Source organism: Xiphophorus hellerii, chromosome 8, assembly GCF_003331165.1.
Source record: "Xiphophorus hellerii strain 12219 chromosome 8, Xiphophorus_hellerii-4.1, whole genome shotgun sequence".
Taxonomy (NCBI): domain Eukaryota; kingdom Metazoa; phylum Chordata; class Actinopteri; order Cyprinodontiformes; family Poeciliidae; genus Xiphophorus; species Xiphophorus hellerii.
In genome coordinates, this window is record NC_045679.1 from 14,469,147 (window position 1) to 14,484,915 (window position 15,769).

A 15,769-nucleotide genomic window follows, 5' to 3' on the forward strand; every position below is an offset into this window, starting at 1 on the left:
AAAAAATTAATTTAAAATAAAAGCAAACCAAACAAAATCTTAATCTGATTACCTGATTTGAGTGAAGCATCTTTTTCAAGATGTCATTTTGGAAACATTTTTAAATGGGTGTTAAATTACATTTTTATTTATTCTACCCAATAATAAGAAAATATAAATTAAACATAAAACTGTTAATTATTCTGGCATTTAGCAAACAAAGATAATGTTGGTAATCCTGATAATAATCAGAAAGAATTTAGTCTGATCCATTGTCAGTGAGAAAAATAGTTATGCTTAAATAGTGCATGTAAATATCTCCTAATCTCTGTACTGTACTTTGTGCTGCTAAAAGAATATGTCCTGAATATGTTCAAACAATGTCCTTTAGAAAAACAACACAATTTTAGTATAAATACTAGATTCTTTATTTAAATATTGTACATATTTTAAAACATACCAGTATTTACATAAATTAGACCTGCAATATTACACTGTAGACCTCTAGGCATATCGGTCACACTCAGGCTAGAAAGAAGACAATCATACCATCAGACTGCAGAAGCACCTTGAGAACGGTTTAACGTGAGATAAAGACAAGAGGCAGAAAGGGAGGGCGGGGACACTTCATTTACATCAAACACTGGTGCAAAAAAGACGCCAGCAGACACAAGACAAGCTCGCAATGACAGGAAAGGCCTCTTGATTTACAGGTCTGGCATTTAAGGCTGAAACTGTGCTCACCCTTCTTTATGTGAAAAGAGTAAAATGGTGCTGGCAGCAGAAGAAATACAAAAGAACTGGGCAGACAGCAGGAAAGTGATATTCAGATAACCCGTCTTGTCTCGACAAAAGAGGATCGGTTAGATCCAGACGATGAAATTTGATCATGCATGACATAAACATTTTTAATTGTTCTACTGCTCCCTTAAATAACACAATCTGATTAATGTTTAATGCATAGCACACAAAAGAATCAGCTGTAACTGTACCGGCAGAGTACCAATATTATGACCCCCAGTTCTTACAGTGTGTCTCATCGGGCAATATGGCTTTCCTTTTTTGGTTGCTTGTGTTGTGCTTACAGCTATCCAGACACTTCAAACACGCTAAGCCTGCAACGAATATGAGACAACGGTAACACACTAAACGTCACTACCAACGCCGCTGCTCGCTGCGCACGGATAACTTACAGTATTGCTGTATGAACAAAGCATGATAACATACATAAAGAAAGTGGGTCTTTGGTGCACATGCTTTAAAACTGACCACTAAAGATTTTGTTGAGGAGTTTGATTGAGGTCTTAGACTAAAGTAGAAACTTGAATGGAGAGTGCAATCTGTGTTTTGTTTTTATAAGTCCAGTGTATGCATTTATTCCCATGAATATGCCCTGTTTTGCCTTAATGTGAAGACTGCGGAGTGAGAAAAGAGAAAAATATTCTGTCCTATTATAAGAAACGTATTGAGGGCTTTACTGCTTTTGAGTAACATTGCGGCTTCTCATCTGACCCTCAGTGATTTGACTGAATGATGAAGCCAATTGCATGTATGTAAATGTAGATATGAGCTAAAAATGTATTTAAGACAAATGATAAAATTAGACCAAAACAAAAAAAAAACAGCAAACATGTTAAAACATGTATTTGTATGTTTTAAATATTTTTCAGACAAAATAATGCTAAAAAAAATATTTTTTCTTTCAATTTACTCCTGACCCATCATTGCAACTGCAGCATTCCCAGCTGCTATGAGATAAATATCAACATTCAAGACTTCTCACACATACCACACTCATATTTTAACATCAGTCCAACCACTCAGTGGATGAAAAGAGTCGGCAAGCCATTTATGTATATCAAAATATCCTTGATGTGCAGCAATAGGCCTACTATTTATTTATTTTGTGTTACTTGTTCAGCATTTGACTGTTTTTTAAAGTTTCCGGTCTTAACAGTACGACAGATTTTGCCACCAGTTGGCAAAAATAGTTAATAGTTTTACGTTTTCCTGAACTACTGCTGTAAATTAATCCAGTGTGAGCAAATTAAGATTGCTCTCAAGCATATTAGATGAAATACATAAACTGCTTGCCGCACTGATAATCCTTGCAAATATTTTGTTCATTTCAGCAAGTGTGGAAGTAATTAAATTAAATACAAGATTATCATCCAGGCAAAGAAATGTGTTCATGGATGACTTTATATCCCACATGAGTTACCACAAAGTTTATCATTCAAATGACAACAAAAATATAATCCTAGAAAAAACCAAAATATGTACAACCCACCAGGATGTGCGCATCAGCAGCTCCCTCGGCTAAGTGACAACACCGGATTAACCTTACCGCAACATTTTAACAAGCGTTACACTTTCGCTTTACAAGTTTCTCAGACATTCCCAAACCAGAGGCATCAAACAGCAACTCCCAAATCGTACTCCTCAACAGCACTTATTTCCCACATAAGCATCCTCAAAATAATATATGTGCTTACTTTAACAGAACATGGGAGCAAATAACAATGTAATAAAAGATCGACAGGGAGGTTCAATGACCTTCTCCATCGATACTCTCACAATACATCCGAATACATGGCTTACTCCTTAATAATGTCACATTTTTTGAAACATAAGGGCTGCTGTTAAGAAAAACAAACCCCTGTCTGTTCTGCTTCAATCCCCAACAGTTTGTCATCAGACAAACTGTTGGGGATGACAAACCCGTGTCTCACACACGGGGGAGTGTGTGAGACACGGGGAGTGATCTCAGCTCTTGCTGCATCATGATCAACATGAATATACCCTAGCTGCCTGCTGCCCGTACGCCACTCAAGCACCAAATTAAAACAGCGGAAGAAAGGAAAAAGAAGCAAACGTGGAGTTCGGCTACGCTGTAAGGAGTGTGAGTCGTGTGGGTGGGCCTCCCCCCGTCAGCCTGCAGGGCATGTTGGGAAGGCTGCAGGTGGAAGACTCAGGCAGGCGGCAAAGAAGGATCAATCCCAGAGTAGCACATGTTCAGTCTGTATACTCAGCCACTATAGACAACAGCACCGTTATATCATCTGGTTTTCCTCCTGCAAAAAAAGTGAAAACGTTTTAGTTCAGAGAGTCCTTTAAAACACTCTCAGTTTTGTTTTACACCCTTTACTAACTTGTGCGCTATATGTGCTGTAATTAATGTCCTCACCTCTTACATTCAGACCATTGTCACAGGCAAACTGTGCAAAAGGAGACATATAATTTGGATCGTAAGCAAGGTCGTGAGCTTGCTTAGCGATACTTTGTGCAGTCTGTAGTACGCTGTCGTAGTTTGAAGTCTGAAAACGAGAAATGTAGAATCATTAAAATGTGCAGCGTTTTTACTGTGCTTAAAAAAAAAATGTCTTCCAGAAGTGACACCTTGAGTTTTTTTAACTCCTGAAGAATCATGTAGTCTGGCATGTTGTCAAAGAGGCCGTCTGTGGCTGTCAAGATGATGTCACCGAGCTGCACGTCGAAAGACGAGCTGTCGGCTGCTTCAGGACTGGAACACAACAAAAAAAAAAAGGGGGACAAATAATGTAAAGCGGTAATATTGATAAACTGATAATAGAGCATTTGGAGTTACTCCCAACACTTATTTAATATGGTTTCTAAAGAAGAAGTACCCTGTCCTGAGAGTCTATGCAAGAAGTAGTGGGGCTCCTGCTCACCGACACCATAAAAAGGGGTCAAGTTTTATATCCTAACAACACAAGGTACATGGAGGCTATCTAAAGACTCAGGTAATGACACGCTGCAGCTATAAATCTACATTAAAATATATTTAAAACCATTAAGTACAGTGCCTTGCAAAAGTATTAATCCACCATTCCTACACGTTATGTTATAACCACAATCTTCTACAAATTTTGGAGTATTTAACGTGATAAGCAGCATAGTTGCACAAATAAAGTTCTGAAAAGTGACAAGTGCGTTGCAGACCAAAACTTAGCACAGCAATCTTTGAGTGTGTCTCTAAAAGCTTTGCACATCTAAAAGCTAAAGTTTCTGTCCATTCTTTTGTGCATAATAGCTCAAACTCTATCAGATTGGAAGAAAATCCTGTGCCAAATCCTTCATCTTTGACTGAGCCATTGCAAGACAATGATTTGCTCTAGAGTCCACTTCACACTGGAAGGTGAACCTCGTCTCCTCCTCTAACTTGTATTCTTCCAACCTGTCAGCTGAGATGGATGGCCATCTCTGAGGAGTTTTCCTGTTGTACTGCAGTTTTTCCATTTTTTTGCGATTGCTTGAACAATGATTTTTAAGAGGCGTAAAGTTTGGGGTATTGTTTTACAATCCAACACCAGTTTGACCTTTTCACCTTCTAAGGGTGCAGATAAACACGAGAAACGTTGAACTGCAGAGAGGTTCTTGGTGGTTAGTAATTTAGGATTTTTTGTTATAATGGCTCTCTGTTACATTTCACCTACTACTGAACTTCAAAAGGATTACTGAGGAATAAATGAAGAGTCAATTTGAGAATTAAACTGTCACATTTAAGCTGCAAACGATGGAGAGAGGCAGACTAAAATATGCTTTGTATGAGACTTTTCATGTAAAACGCCGATCTACCAACCTGTCACTGAGCACAACTCCCTCTGCTCCCGGGGGAGCAATGGACAGTTGGAAAGGCGTGTTAAAATAGTGCTGCTGCTCATCTGAACGATGGACCACCTCTCCTCCACGCACCACAAGGAAGCCCGAGTCTCCAAGGTTACACGTGTGAAGCTGGTGACTCCGTCGATCCAGAACAACAATGCAGGCTGTACTGCTTCCTATAAACACAGGAATAAGACAATCATACGGTTGGAAGCATGAAAACAGAGCAAGCTGTTGTAAATGAACATTGGATAAAAATATTCAAGGTTGTGAATCAAATCAAATTGGATTCTTCTATTAAGTTACTGTAATTGTGTTGAATAGTACTATTATTATTGGGTAAAATGGAGACAAAAACAAGGTCACAGACTGTGCTTTCCACTCCCAGATCACACTAACCTTGAGCCTTGAGCAAAGAGGGTCGAGTACTAACCTTGTCACAGGTTCCTAAAATATAATTAGAGTCTTTGGCAAATGTCACAGCAGCCATTGGACGCCCACACTGGCCCGAAATACTGAGCCTCAAAAGAAATGTGACCTTGGTCACATGTTTGCCTTGACCCTGCATTTAAAATCTTTACAACCACTCAGTCTTATCAGTTACAGATGGATATGTGACCTATTTAGACCCTGGCAAGTGGAAGCTATACAAACTTTGTAATTTCAGTCCCCCAAGTACCACAGAGGGTCAAAAAATAGCCATTTAAATTATTTAAATGTAGGCATAAGACAAGAAACAAAATTACACAAAAAGATCACAAGCTAAAAATTTAATCTAGAAAATATCTGTTAAAAACAGATATCTGCTAAAAGTTAGTGTTGCTATTCCTCCAACCTTTACAGGAATATAGCAAGTTAAATTCAACTGTTTAAAGTAAAATGCTATGCAGGCCTCTCAGCAGCACTGCTACAGTCTGACTCATACTGCAGCTATTTAAGTATAGCTTCAGCACAGCTCACGCCACAGATTACTGGACGACTCCCTGGTGTACCGACTGTTCAGATGTTTCTGAATGCGAGTACTCACCTAGCAGTGGAACCTTGTTCTGTAGCAGCTCATAATAGCCAGAGGTGAGGATCCCCACTGGATTAGAGGGAGTGAAGCGTCCCTCCTTCACCAATCGCTCACACGTTTTCATCAAGGTGGCAGAGAATTGAGAAGGGTCAACACCGTAATCACGCCAACCGCCTACACCATCTGCGACACCTATAAGACAGAAAAATATATATAATTACAAAAATCTGAACATGTGTTCTTTTATGCTGGAAATTAAGTCAGAAAATATGCCTTTACCAGGCTTCCTTATATTCATATTCCCTTAATTGGCTGACACCTTGTTATTGTACAAGCACAACTTTAATTTTTTTAATTTGGATTTTATCGCTAGACCAGGTCAAACTTGTGTATTACTGTAAGGTTAAAGGAAGTGATGCATAGTTTTCAAAAATATCTAACAAGAATCTACCTCTCTGAATCAGAACTGTGCAGAACAACCTTTCTGCAAGTTGCTTAGATTATGTCTCTAAAATCTTAAGTCCAGAGGTGGAACGTTTTATCCACTCCTTTGCAAAACAGCTTCAGCTCGTTAGATTAGATGGGGAGTGTCTGAACAGCAACTTTTATGACTGAACTACAAACTAAATCGTTCCATTGTCGCTCTGGGAGTAAGTAGATGTTTTCCTGCTAAAAAGTCAAACATCACAACAGTCTTTACTGTCTAGAAAGTATATATATAGTTGTCCTATATTTAGCTTCATCCATCCAGAAATCAACTCAGAGAACAGCTGTATTCATAATGAGATTAAAATAGACAAGTGGGCTCTAACTAATTAGGTGAAGAGGTCCCCCCTTGATTCAGCATGTATATATTTTCTTACATTGAGCATATCTAAGACATTTGAAGGAAAACGCACCATGTGAAACTGAAATCCTTCAGGAACAATTCTACTTCACTATTGACTGATGTTTGCAAAACAGCCAATCCAGAAATCACCATTCATTCTCCTTGGTGCTGACTGGATGTACCACAATGAATCGAAATAAGGAAGACTGTGGATATTAGCTTCTGTGGTAATTCAAGGTTGGATTCAACTGTGCATTAATGCCTATTAAAGCGTATTTGATGTTTGAGCTATTAAAACAGGTAGTTAAACGCAATTTTAGAAAGGGTTTCAAGTATTCAGTGAATTTAGCCATTTGCAGAAGGTTGTGATTCCTAACTCACGCATGATTATCGGGCTTCACTGTACTTGATTTTATTTCGGAGTTTCACAGTAAAAGGAGCTGAAAAAAGAAATGCATAAAAATGCAATTTCCTTCATCTTTACACTTATACCCTACTTTCTGTTGGCCTGTTACACCACACCTCCAAAAAAACCAAAAAAATTAGATGGAACATATTTTCTCTAATTTCTCTTGCACAAGTATTAGCAACTGTTTTATTTATCATCATCATTGTACTTGTTTCAATTATGAAAGCAAAACTAAGCTAGAATGCGGGTTTCCCCTAAAATTCACTCACTGTTAGCAAACAAAGCTGCCACAGCAAAACAACTCACATTACCCACCTCTAGTTTTGCACATAATCTGATTAGCTTTTTCGCACTACTACAGAAGTCCACAATTACACGACTGCACATAGAGGTGGGGAGAGTAATCAAAAACTGTATTCAAGTAAGAGTAGCACGTAAGTAAAATGTAGCCATTAAAAAATAACTCAAAAGTAAAAAAGGATTTTTCTAACTTTACTCAATTGTAACAATACTTCATAATAATACTTCTCAAGTAGAACTAAAACGTTTGCTATAAAAAATACTCCTAAAAGTATTCTTTTTTTTTTCTAAAAAGTTACTAAAGTAAATATAACTGTACAAATGTAAAAAGTTCCTGCCCATCCCTGACTGCACATTTAAACCACGTGGTCTGTGCAGTATTCCGCTCGTGTTTACCCTCGTGCCGGTGAGGACAAAAAGCATTGAGCAGCGGTAGCAAGCTGCTGCTGCTAGCAATATGGCTGCCTCCACGCTCAACCATTCTGACCTCTGCAAGACATTGTAGTGCTCAGTCCGGTGCTTTTTAATTGAGCACTTTGCAGTCATGTTTAGGCGAAATGAAGTTTATTTTAATCCCCTGACATGATGTATTCAATCCTCAGCTTTATCGCTGTGCAGCCATGGTGGATCTAATCTAGGTGAAAGGTCAATTGGTGTTTTGAAGATAAAAGATACACACAAGTAGAACATAACTGGGCTCCGTTATATATATATATATATATATATATATATATATATATATATATATATATATATATATATATATATATATATATATATATATATATGACAAGTGCATTCCAATATGCTACATTCTGCTAGCTAGACACGAGATGAATTTGTCAAGTTCCTACAAAAGCTGCAGGGGGCAGATAGAGTGGGGGCTGTTTTGTTTTCATCCGAGTGGTCTGCACACGTGCGGGCTGGACCACTGAAGGTCACCCGATCTCAAGTCGTGAGACGACACCCATTTGACAGAGCTTTCCATGCCGGTGACCTTACCCAAAACATCGGCGGTCCTGTGTCGCGCTATGAAGCAGGCGTCATCACCGTAGCACATCCCTTTCTTCAGGATCCCTTTACGAAAGTCTTTACCAAAGCCATAACTGGCGGTGATCAGGCTGTAGTCCCGACCGTCTGTCTGAGAGAGTCCGCCCAGGACAGCCCTGGCTACCAGTCTGCCATAAGACAATACAGATAACATCCCCCAGCAAGGAGAATCTCTGTCCTGATTAGAGGCCGAACACGCTGTTCCCTTCTTTCTCTCTCCAACCAGCCCGACCACCTGCCTGCGAGTCCTCTGATCACCGGCTGTCCGTGCTCAACCGTCCATTAGCCTCCAACAGGCCCCACCGCTGTGAAAATAAAGTGGCCGCGGCTGATTCTCCGGACTGTCACCCTTCGACCTGGCTGCTTAGCGTGCTGTTTATGTCTCCGGCGTGCCGTTCTCGCTCACTGCAGTTCCTCCACTGGGCTCTCTCCTCACCGACATGTTGCTACCGGACACAAAGCTACGAGAACATACGGGTCTCTGACCATTTACAACCGCGGCGGCGGGGTGCGTCACAGCTGCGTGCCTACGGTTGGCTCCTCCCAATACGCATGCGCCGCAGAGGAGAGGAAAGAGCAAAGATCCAAGGACAGAGAAAACGTCGTGCTTGCAGTCATATTTAGGCCTGATTTTTTTCAAAATTTGCAAGAAATTATATTTGGTGGATTGCTAAAAAATAGTGAATTAGCTCCAGGATTCCGCTAATTTCTGATAGGAAATGAGAGAGGCATGAAATTTGTGTTTATAATAAACATATTTGTCCATAGATTAATTTTTACCTTTTGAATCCAACATATTAATTTTCGATTCAAGAAACCAACAAACTTGTTTATTTCTAAATCCATTGTCTCCCCCTAGTGGACTATGGTTTCTTGCTGATTAGTTGTGTAATTAATTGAGTTGGGAGTGATCTTGTTGTTGTTCTAGCTATGGCTTCTTTAATTCTCACATGCGCAATTTTTGATACTGTGAATGTAAATACATGAGAGTAAAAAACACCTGGCAGCAGGCCGGCCAGTTGTAGAAAACAAAACACCAAAAGGTGCAGAACAAAATCACTAAAGTAACACAAAGACAGAGGTTTGAATGGATCTAAAAAGTGTACACACTCCTTGCAAAGGTTTTGTGACGAGAACAAAATGAGACCGCAATAAATTACCTAAAACGTATTCCACAGATGTTATGACAAAACAAACTGATAAAATATAAACAATAAAAAATGTGCACAGTTCCAGTTGTCCAAGTGTGTATATAACATATGACTTATAAGCTTCTTTAGATTTTATAGCAGCCTATCAATATCCCCATCCTGACTTTGAGGTTGTGAGAACATCTCTTGTCCAAAGTCTACTTCAGATTTTCTGTCAGATCCAGTTCTGTACTCCCATGCCAAAACTCTTAACTTTTTATTCCTGCAGATTTGGATCTGGGATGTTTGAAAATCCTCAAAAAACTTTTGGAAACAAGGTAAAAACGAGTCTGTCTATAAGGTTGTGAAATTCCAATTAAGATTTTGCACTGATTTGAATGAGAAGAATATATATTTTTTTTAAATTAAGATGTAAATAAAACAGATGAATGGTTTGAGAGATGTCAGTGTAATTTCCTATTAGAAAGAAATCTCTTGGTTGGATGAATTTTATTTGTAATAAATTATAATTTTTAATAATAATTATAAAAATTTAATAATAAATTATACCTCTGCCAGAGGTATAATTTGGCTGTGTGACCAGATTTTCGCATGTCGTCACTGCTATTCTAGCGATGTATTTTTGAAGATGAGCTGCAAGTTTTTTTTAATTTTTAATTTTATAAACAAATAACGACATAAATTACTGCACCGGTGTTGTCTTCTTGCTTGTAATATAGTAAACTGTGAGAGATTGGACAATAACCGGAAGTACGTCCGCGTGTGCACTTATTCTGAGTAACGGAACATAACGGTTGTCAGGACGACCAAGTTCTAACACAGTTTTCTCAATGAGAGCTCCTCCAGACGGTAATAACACCTGTCAGTATTTCACATATTTTTGTAATATAGCTATGTAGAAATGAACTATGTAGAAAATGTTCATTCATGTTATGTATTAATACTGATTGAACGTTGGGATGTTGACAGAGGTTGACCAGAGGTGCTGCCGAGCAAACACATACATATTCTGATGTCTGCTGGCATCACAATTCAAACGTTAAAAAAATATATTTCTTAAAACTCAGCATATGTCGCTTTTTGATGGCTTTATTTCTTCGAAGTTATAACAACGCGTTCCCGCCTTCTCCCTATTTTCCTAAAACGGTGCTCCCCGTGACAGAAAACAAGCGCACCCGGAGCACATAAACCCACCCAGATCAGAAGCAACTGCTACAGGCGGAGAACAACAAACGCAGTGTTATTGAATTACGAAAGAAGCGCAACCACAAGCCATCAATCTACAGTAAGTAAATCTAAGATGCGTTAATCTAATCGTGCTATGTTTGCGTTCATGATTTGTCCCTAATGAGGAAATAAAGCGACGCTGTCAGTTTTATTATAAGGACAGAATAAATTATGCAGTGATGGTTACTCAGCGATACGTCCTTAGCAGTTATGGATGTTGTATTTACATAAAACAAATCTTTCTGTTTGTAATCACTCAAAGCGTGAAAGAGCAACGAGGTTGATCTGCTTCGAGGTAGCCTACTTGAAATTCAGTTATCACATTAAGGCCGTGTATCCCATTAGGGCCTACAGCTACTATGGAGTCCAGTTAGTCAGGGTGGCTTAAATATAAAAACAAGATTATCATTTTCTTTAACCCTTATTAAAGGGTTAATATTATCATATTGTTCAAAATGTTACAAAAAATAGAGCAAACAATATCTGTTTTGTAATTTCTAATTGCTTTGTTTTACTTCTCTCCTTAAGGCTATGATGGGGCGGTTTTTAAAAATTGGACTTCTGTCCCTAATTATTATGTTGCTGCTGAATTTTGAGTCAACTTGTGCTAAAAGAGGCAGCAGCAGCAGCAGCAGCAGCAGTGGAAAGAAATCCACAACGTCCAGCCGAGGAAGTGGAACCCAATCAAAGCCATCAAACTCTCAGCCCGGAAACTATCCTCGACAGCAGAGCCCCAATCGTGACACCAATCCATATCCTGCTGGAGGGAGTTACCCGTACCCTGGAAATAAGAATACTAATCCAGGTGGGCAAGCCAGGCAAAATCCACCAAGTTATCCAGGAGCAGGGAGCAACCCAAATCAGTATCCAGGAGGGAATCCTGCTGGAGGTTATCCTGCAGGAGGATACCCTAATCAACCAGGAAGAGGCAATTATCCAAATCAAAACCCAGCAGGAGGCTACCCCGCAGGCGGATACCCTGCAGGAGGATACCCTGCAGGAGGATACCCTAATCAACCAGGAAGAGGAAATTATCCAAATCAGAACCCAGCTGCTGGAGGCTACCCTGCAGCTGGTGGATACCCTGCTGGAGGATACCCTAATCAACCAGGAAGAGGAAATTATCCAAATCAGAACCCAGCTGCTGGAGGCTACCCTGCAGCTGGTGGATACCCTGCTGGAGGATACCCTAATCAACCAGGAAGAGGAAATTATCCAAATCAATATCCAGCTGGTGGAGGCTATCCAGCGGGTGGATACCCCAACCAAGGCAGAGGAGGGTATCCTAACCAGTACCCTGCTGGAGGGAATTATCCCAATCAGTACCCCGGAGCAGCAGGTGGCTACCCAGGTGGTTACGGCGGTGGTTATGGTGGAGGTTACGGTGGAGGTTACGGTGGTGGCTATGGTGGAGGAGCAATTGGCGGTTACCCTAACTGGAACCCAAATAATAAAATCCTCAGCCCAAGGTTCGGTGGCGGAGGTTATGGATATGGTGGCTCCCATGGCATGGGAGGATCTCCTTTCTCTCGTTCTGTGCAGGGCATGGGAATTCAGCCCAAATCAACAGGCTTTGCCAAAAAAGCCATGGTAGCAGCAGGTGTCGGTGCATTAGCTGGAATGGCCGTTGGTTATGGGCTAGGGCGCTTCCCTCGACCACATTTTGCCTTCCGTAACCCCGAAGAAGAATACTATTACAACAACTACATGTACCGGCAGTATGGGACCAAGTCAACAGATGAAAAAGACTATGGACGGGACTATGTCTACAAGCCTCCTCCACGGGCCAAGACCTACGAGACCTACATGAATGAATGCAGGAATCGCACTGACCTCCTCAAAGACCAAGGCTCATCGAATAGTGGAGCAACTGATGAGGAGAACGACACAGTGAGCATTGAGGAAATTGGGTACCCAGCCCTGATCGACCAAGTCAAGTCCCGCCGCTGCGTGGAGGAGTACATGAAGTACTCTGCACAGTTCATGGAGAAACGAAAGTTTGAACAACGGCAACAGCCAAGAGGTAGCGCTCCTATGAGCAATGGGGTGATGCAGCTTTTCACATCCGGCTTCGTGCTTCTGTCCAGCATGCTACTACTGCAGTGAGGAAGAAGAAAAGGATTCCTTTCAGCCACACCCCAAATAGATTTTCCCTGCTTCCATTATAGCTGTAACAGTAACAGCCTGTGCATCTAATCTTTACAGTCGAAGCGATTGCTTATAGATTGTTACAGTCAATTTTTCAGCAAAAGTAGTGTAATCTGGATTAAATTTTAAATACACTGCTCTTCAGAATATATTTAATTTATGGCACTTTTTGTTTTTAATCCTTAATGCTTGGTGAAGAGCAAAACCTCTCATGGAATTGATGGTATAAATTATTAATATTGAAAATAGATATGCTGTATTGTTTGTCAAAATCTGTTTGAGTAAATCAATTTTGTGGAGTGATTTCTAAATTATGTAATTAGTGTATTATATATCTTTAAGAGGAATCCTCTTTGACAGAATATATTTCCATTTTAGCTGTTGAGATTTCCCTTTTCTCTTCTCTTGCAAGACTTTGCTCTTACATAAGTTTGTGTATGGAAAAAATGGAGGTCACAGCTGTGAGGAAATGGTTCAAATAAAGCAACTCTTTGGACTGGAAACACTTGACTGCCCTCCTGATCCCACTAAAGCCAAATCAACACTCACAGGAATAAAAAAAAAGCAATTTTTGCTGAGAGGAGTGTTATAAAGAAAGAATACATACATTTTCAATGTATGCACTCAATATGTATGCATAATAGTGTAGCGAAAGATGCACTGAGAAATTAGAAAATGCAGTTTTTAGCATAATTAGCCCTGATGATTTTCTGATCAGTGAATGCAGCAAAACTAAATACCTGGTCAAGCATTCTTTGATGTGGAACTTGATTTTGTGGGAGGAAGTTGGATGTATTGAACAGTTTCTTTTCTTTGGAAGCCTATGAGGTGTTCATTCAAGCAGCGAAAGAGAGCTTGACTGTGGTTGTACTGGTCATTCACCATGTTCTAACTTTTTTTTTCTTCTGCTCAGAAGCATATAAAAAACAGAAATTGGACATTTTCACAAACTAAATGGGTAAATTGACTTGGAAAGCAAATACCCGAGTTATAAGGCTGTTAGGTTTTACTCTCATGAAAGATGCTGGATGTAGAAATGCTTTCAAGTCTTTTCGCAACTTCCAAATTAGATCTACATTCTCAATAGAGTAAGCACAGTTAGCATTTACCAGAGCTAATGGCTAATATTAAATACTAAAGACGATTTAAAAAGCCAACTCCACGGTAATTTTGTCTTTATTTTAAAATAGTGAAATCCTGTTTTACAACAGGATTTTGCTTCTAACTCTAGAGAAAAATAATTTGAACTGAATCAACTAAACTGGTATCAGTAGATCAAAGTTTTGCAAAAACTGGAAATCAGACATAAATTTCTAATCTGCGCTTCTTCAGAAATTAGCTACAAATTCAGAATATATAGCCTAGAATTATGAGATAAATGTGGTGAAAATAAATGTACACTATGAATGTAGTGTGTTAATTGTGTGGAAACTGTGTCAACTCTCATTACAAGTTGTAGTTGATTTTAAACCTTCTGCACTGCAAAGGTCTGAAAACTTTCTGTGTAAAAATGACTTTCTTTCTCAGCTTTATCCATCTTGGACATCTTGTTTGACTTCTGCTAGCTCGCTGTGACTCCCTGTTCTTCATCTTTTAAGCTTTTGATAAAAAAGGAGAGATCAGTTTGCAATGTCACTATGCTTCCTGCAGCTATCGTGAATGCTTTGTGCGCTGTTCGGTAATAATGTTGGATGCTTTTAATCTGCACATTTAGAACATTTCTAACTTTATAGTTGTCCCAGGTAATCTCTGAATATTGTGTATCTTCAGAGTGGAAGTGGAGGCAATGTTGCTGAGAAAGTTGTATAATATACCCAGCATGAGTTGTTAGTTTTATAGCAATTATTGTCCCTGTGCACATATTTATCCCGGTTTACCTGATTGTCGAAAACCTAAGTCATCGTCTATTTGGTCTTGATTTTGTACAAATATCTTCCTGTATGCATCTGGATTTTTTAACACAGTGACATAGTCATTTTTCAGGCCTTGCTAACGTTGTAAATAATTTATTTGGTTTTACTCTAACCTCTATTGTCACAGTTTAAGTACAGAATCTCATTAGAATATATCTCAATAGGCTTTTCTGTCCTCAAGATGAGTTGAACAATGTTGTTAAATAATTCAATTTTTACTTTCTTAAACAAATTGTTCTCTGTTTCCATAATTGTATGTGTCCCTGTGTATGGATATTAAATGTCCCTTTGTTTTTTTTTTTCAATCCATCATCTTTTTACATTTAACAAATAAATTCTCTGCTTGATTTTGACCAGTTTTGGTGAGTAAAATTTATCTGAATGAAACTTTGTCTTCAGAGCATGTAGATTTCTCCTGCTGAATATCTGTAAAGTGCACTTATTTCCCCTCTGGATATTCTTTTGTTGGGTTATCACATTTGAATGTCAAATGGCAATTATTTGTCATCATTTTGACTCACAGGTGTAAACATTTTACCATAGCTTGTCATGGATGTTTATGTCTTAAATAAATTCACTTCAAAAATTATTCCTCTGTCTTAGTATACAGTCAGATCTGGCTCAATGTCTTTTATATCTCATTATTTAAGGAGAAAGGTTATGAGCATAGAAAGGGAACACATTTACATGAACCAAAAATGTTACTTATTTTAATATCTATTGATTTAGAGCACTGACTCACTGACATTTTTCTATTTTTAGTTATTTATTTTACTATGGAATAAATAATCTTTATTTACCATCCATAGTTCGGTTCAGATTTGGCAAATAATTGTAATTTTTTAAAACCAGAGCAGATTTACATATATTTAGACACCTAAAAGCCAAGCATGAGTAGAAATGAACGGCAGGAAAATTTTTGAAAAAGAAGATTTGTAAGAAATCTATACAGTGTCAAAGGAAACAGGCCTTTAGTTGCATGGATTGATCGAACGGCAAAAAAATAAATAAATAAAAGAAAAATCCTCGCTCTATACTGAACAATTAGTTGTGACAGGGATATTCATTATTTGGGGACTTTAAAGTGTGAAACTTTATATTACTTGATGTTATTCTTCAGAA

General features: G+C 38.8%; 2 protein-coding genes across 2 annotated transcripts; one reads left to right on the forward strand and one right to left on the reverse strand.

The window, feature by feature from the left end:
* Positions 1-383: 383 nt before the first annotated feature.
* Positions 384-8,723, reverse strand: LOC116724356 (protein phosphatase PTC7 homolog). The gene is made up of 6 exons (XM_032569996.1): positions 8,161-8,723; positions 5,633-5,812; positions 4,583-4,781; positions 3,379-3,502; positions 3,167-3,296; positions 384-3,053 (listed from the first exon to the last, which is right to left on the reverse strand). The coding sequence occupies exons 1-6, from the start codon at positions 8,360-8,362 to the stop codon at positions 2,995-2,997; spliced, it is 894 nt and encodes a 297-aa protein (XP_032425887.1). The 5' UTR covers positions 8,363-8,723; the 3' UTR covers positions 384-2,994.
* Positions 8,724-10,124: 1,401 nt separating this feature from the next.
* LOC116724204 (glycine-rich cell wall structural protein 1.8-like) lies at positions 10,125-15,236 on the forward strand. Its single transcript, XM_032569688.1, has 3 exons — positions 10,125-10,208; positions 10,522-10,644; positions 11,115-15,236. Exon 3 carries the CDS (start codon positions 11,118-11,120, stop codon positions 12,690-12,692), a length of 1,575 nt encoding a protein of 524 aa, XP_032425579.1. The 5' UTR covers positions 10,125-10,208; positions 10,522-10,644; positions 11,115-11,117; the 3' UTR covers positions 12,693-15,236.
* The last annotated feature ends 533 nt before the right edge of the window (positions 15,237-15,769 follow it).

Coding starts and splice junctions, on each gene's coding strand:
- LOC116724356 (XM_032569996.1), bottom strand. CDS start 8,362: ATGTTATCTGTATTGTCTTATGGCAGACTGGTAGCCAGGGCTGTCCTG. Junction 4,782..5,632: donor GAACAAGGTTCCACTGCTAG/GTGAGTACTCGC, acceptor CTGTGTTTATAG/GAAGCAGTACAGCCTGCATT. Junction 3,297..3,378: donor AGGAGTTAAAAAAACTCAAG/GTGTCACTTCTG, acceptor TCTCGTTTTCAG/ACTTCAAACTACGACAGCGT.
- LOC116724204 (XM_032569688.1), top strand. CDS start 11,118: ATGATGGGGCGGTTTTTAAAAATTGGACTTCTGTCCCTAATTATTATG.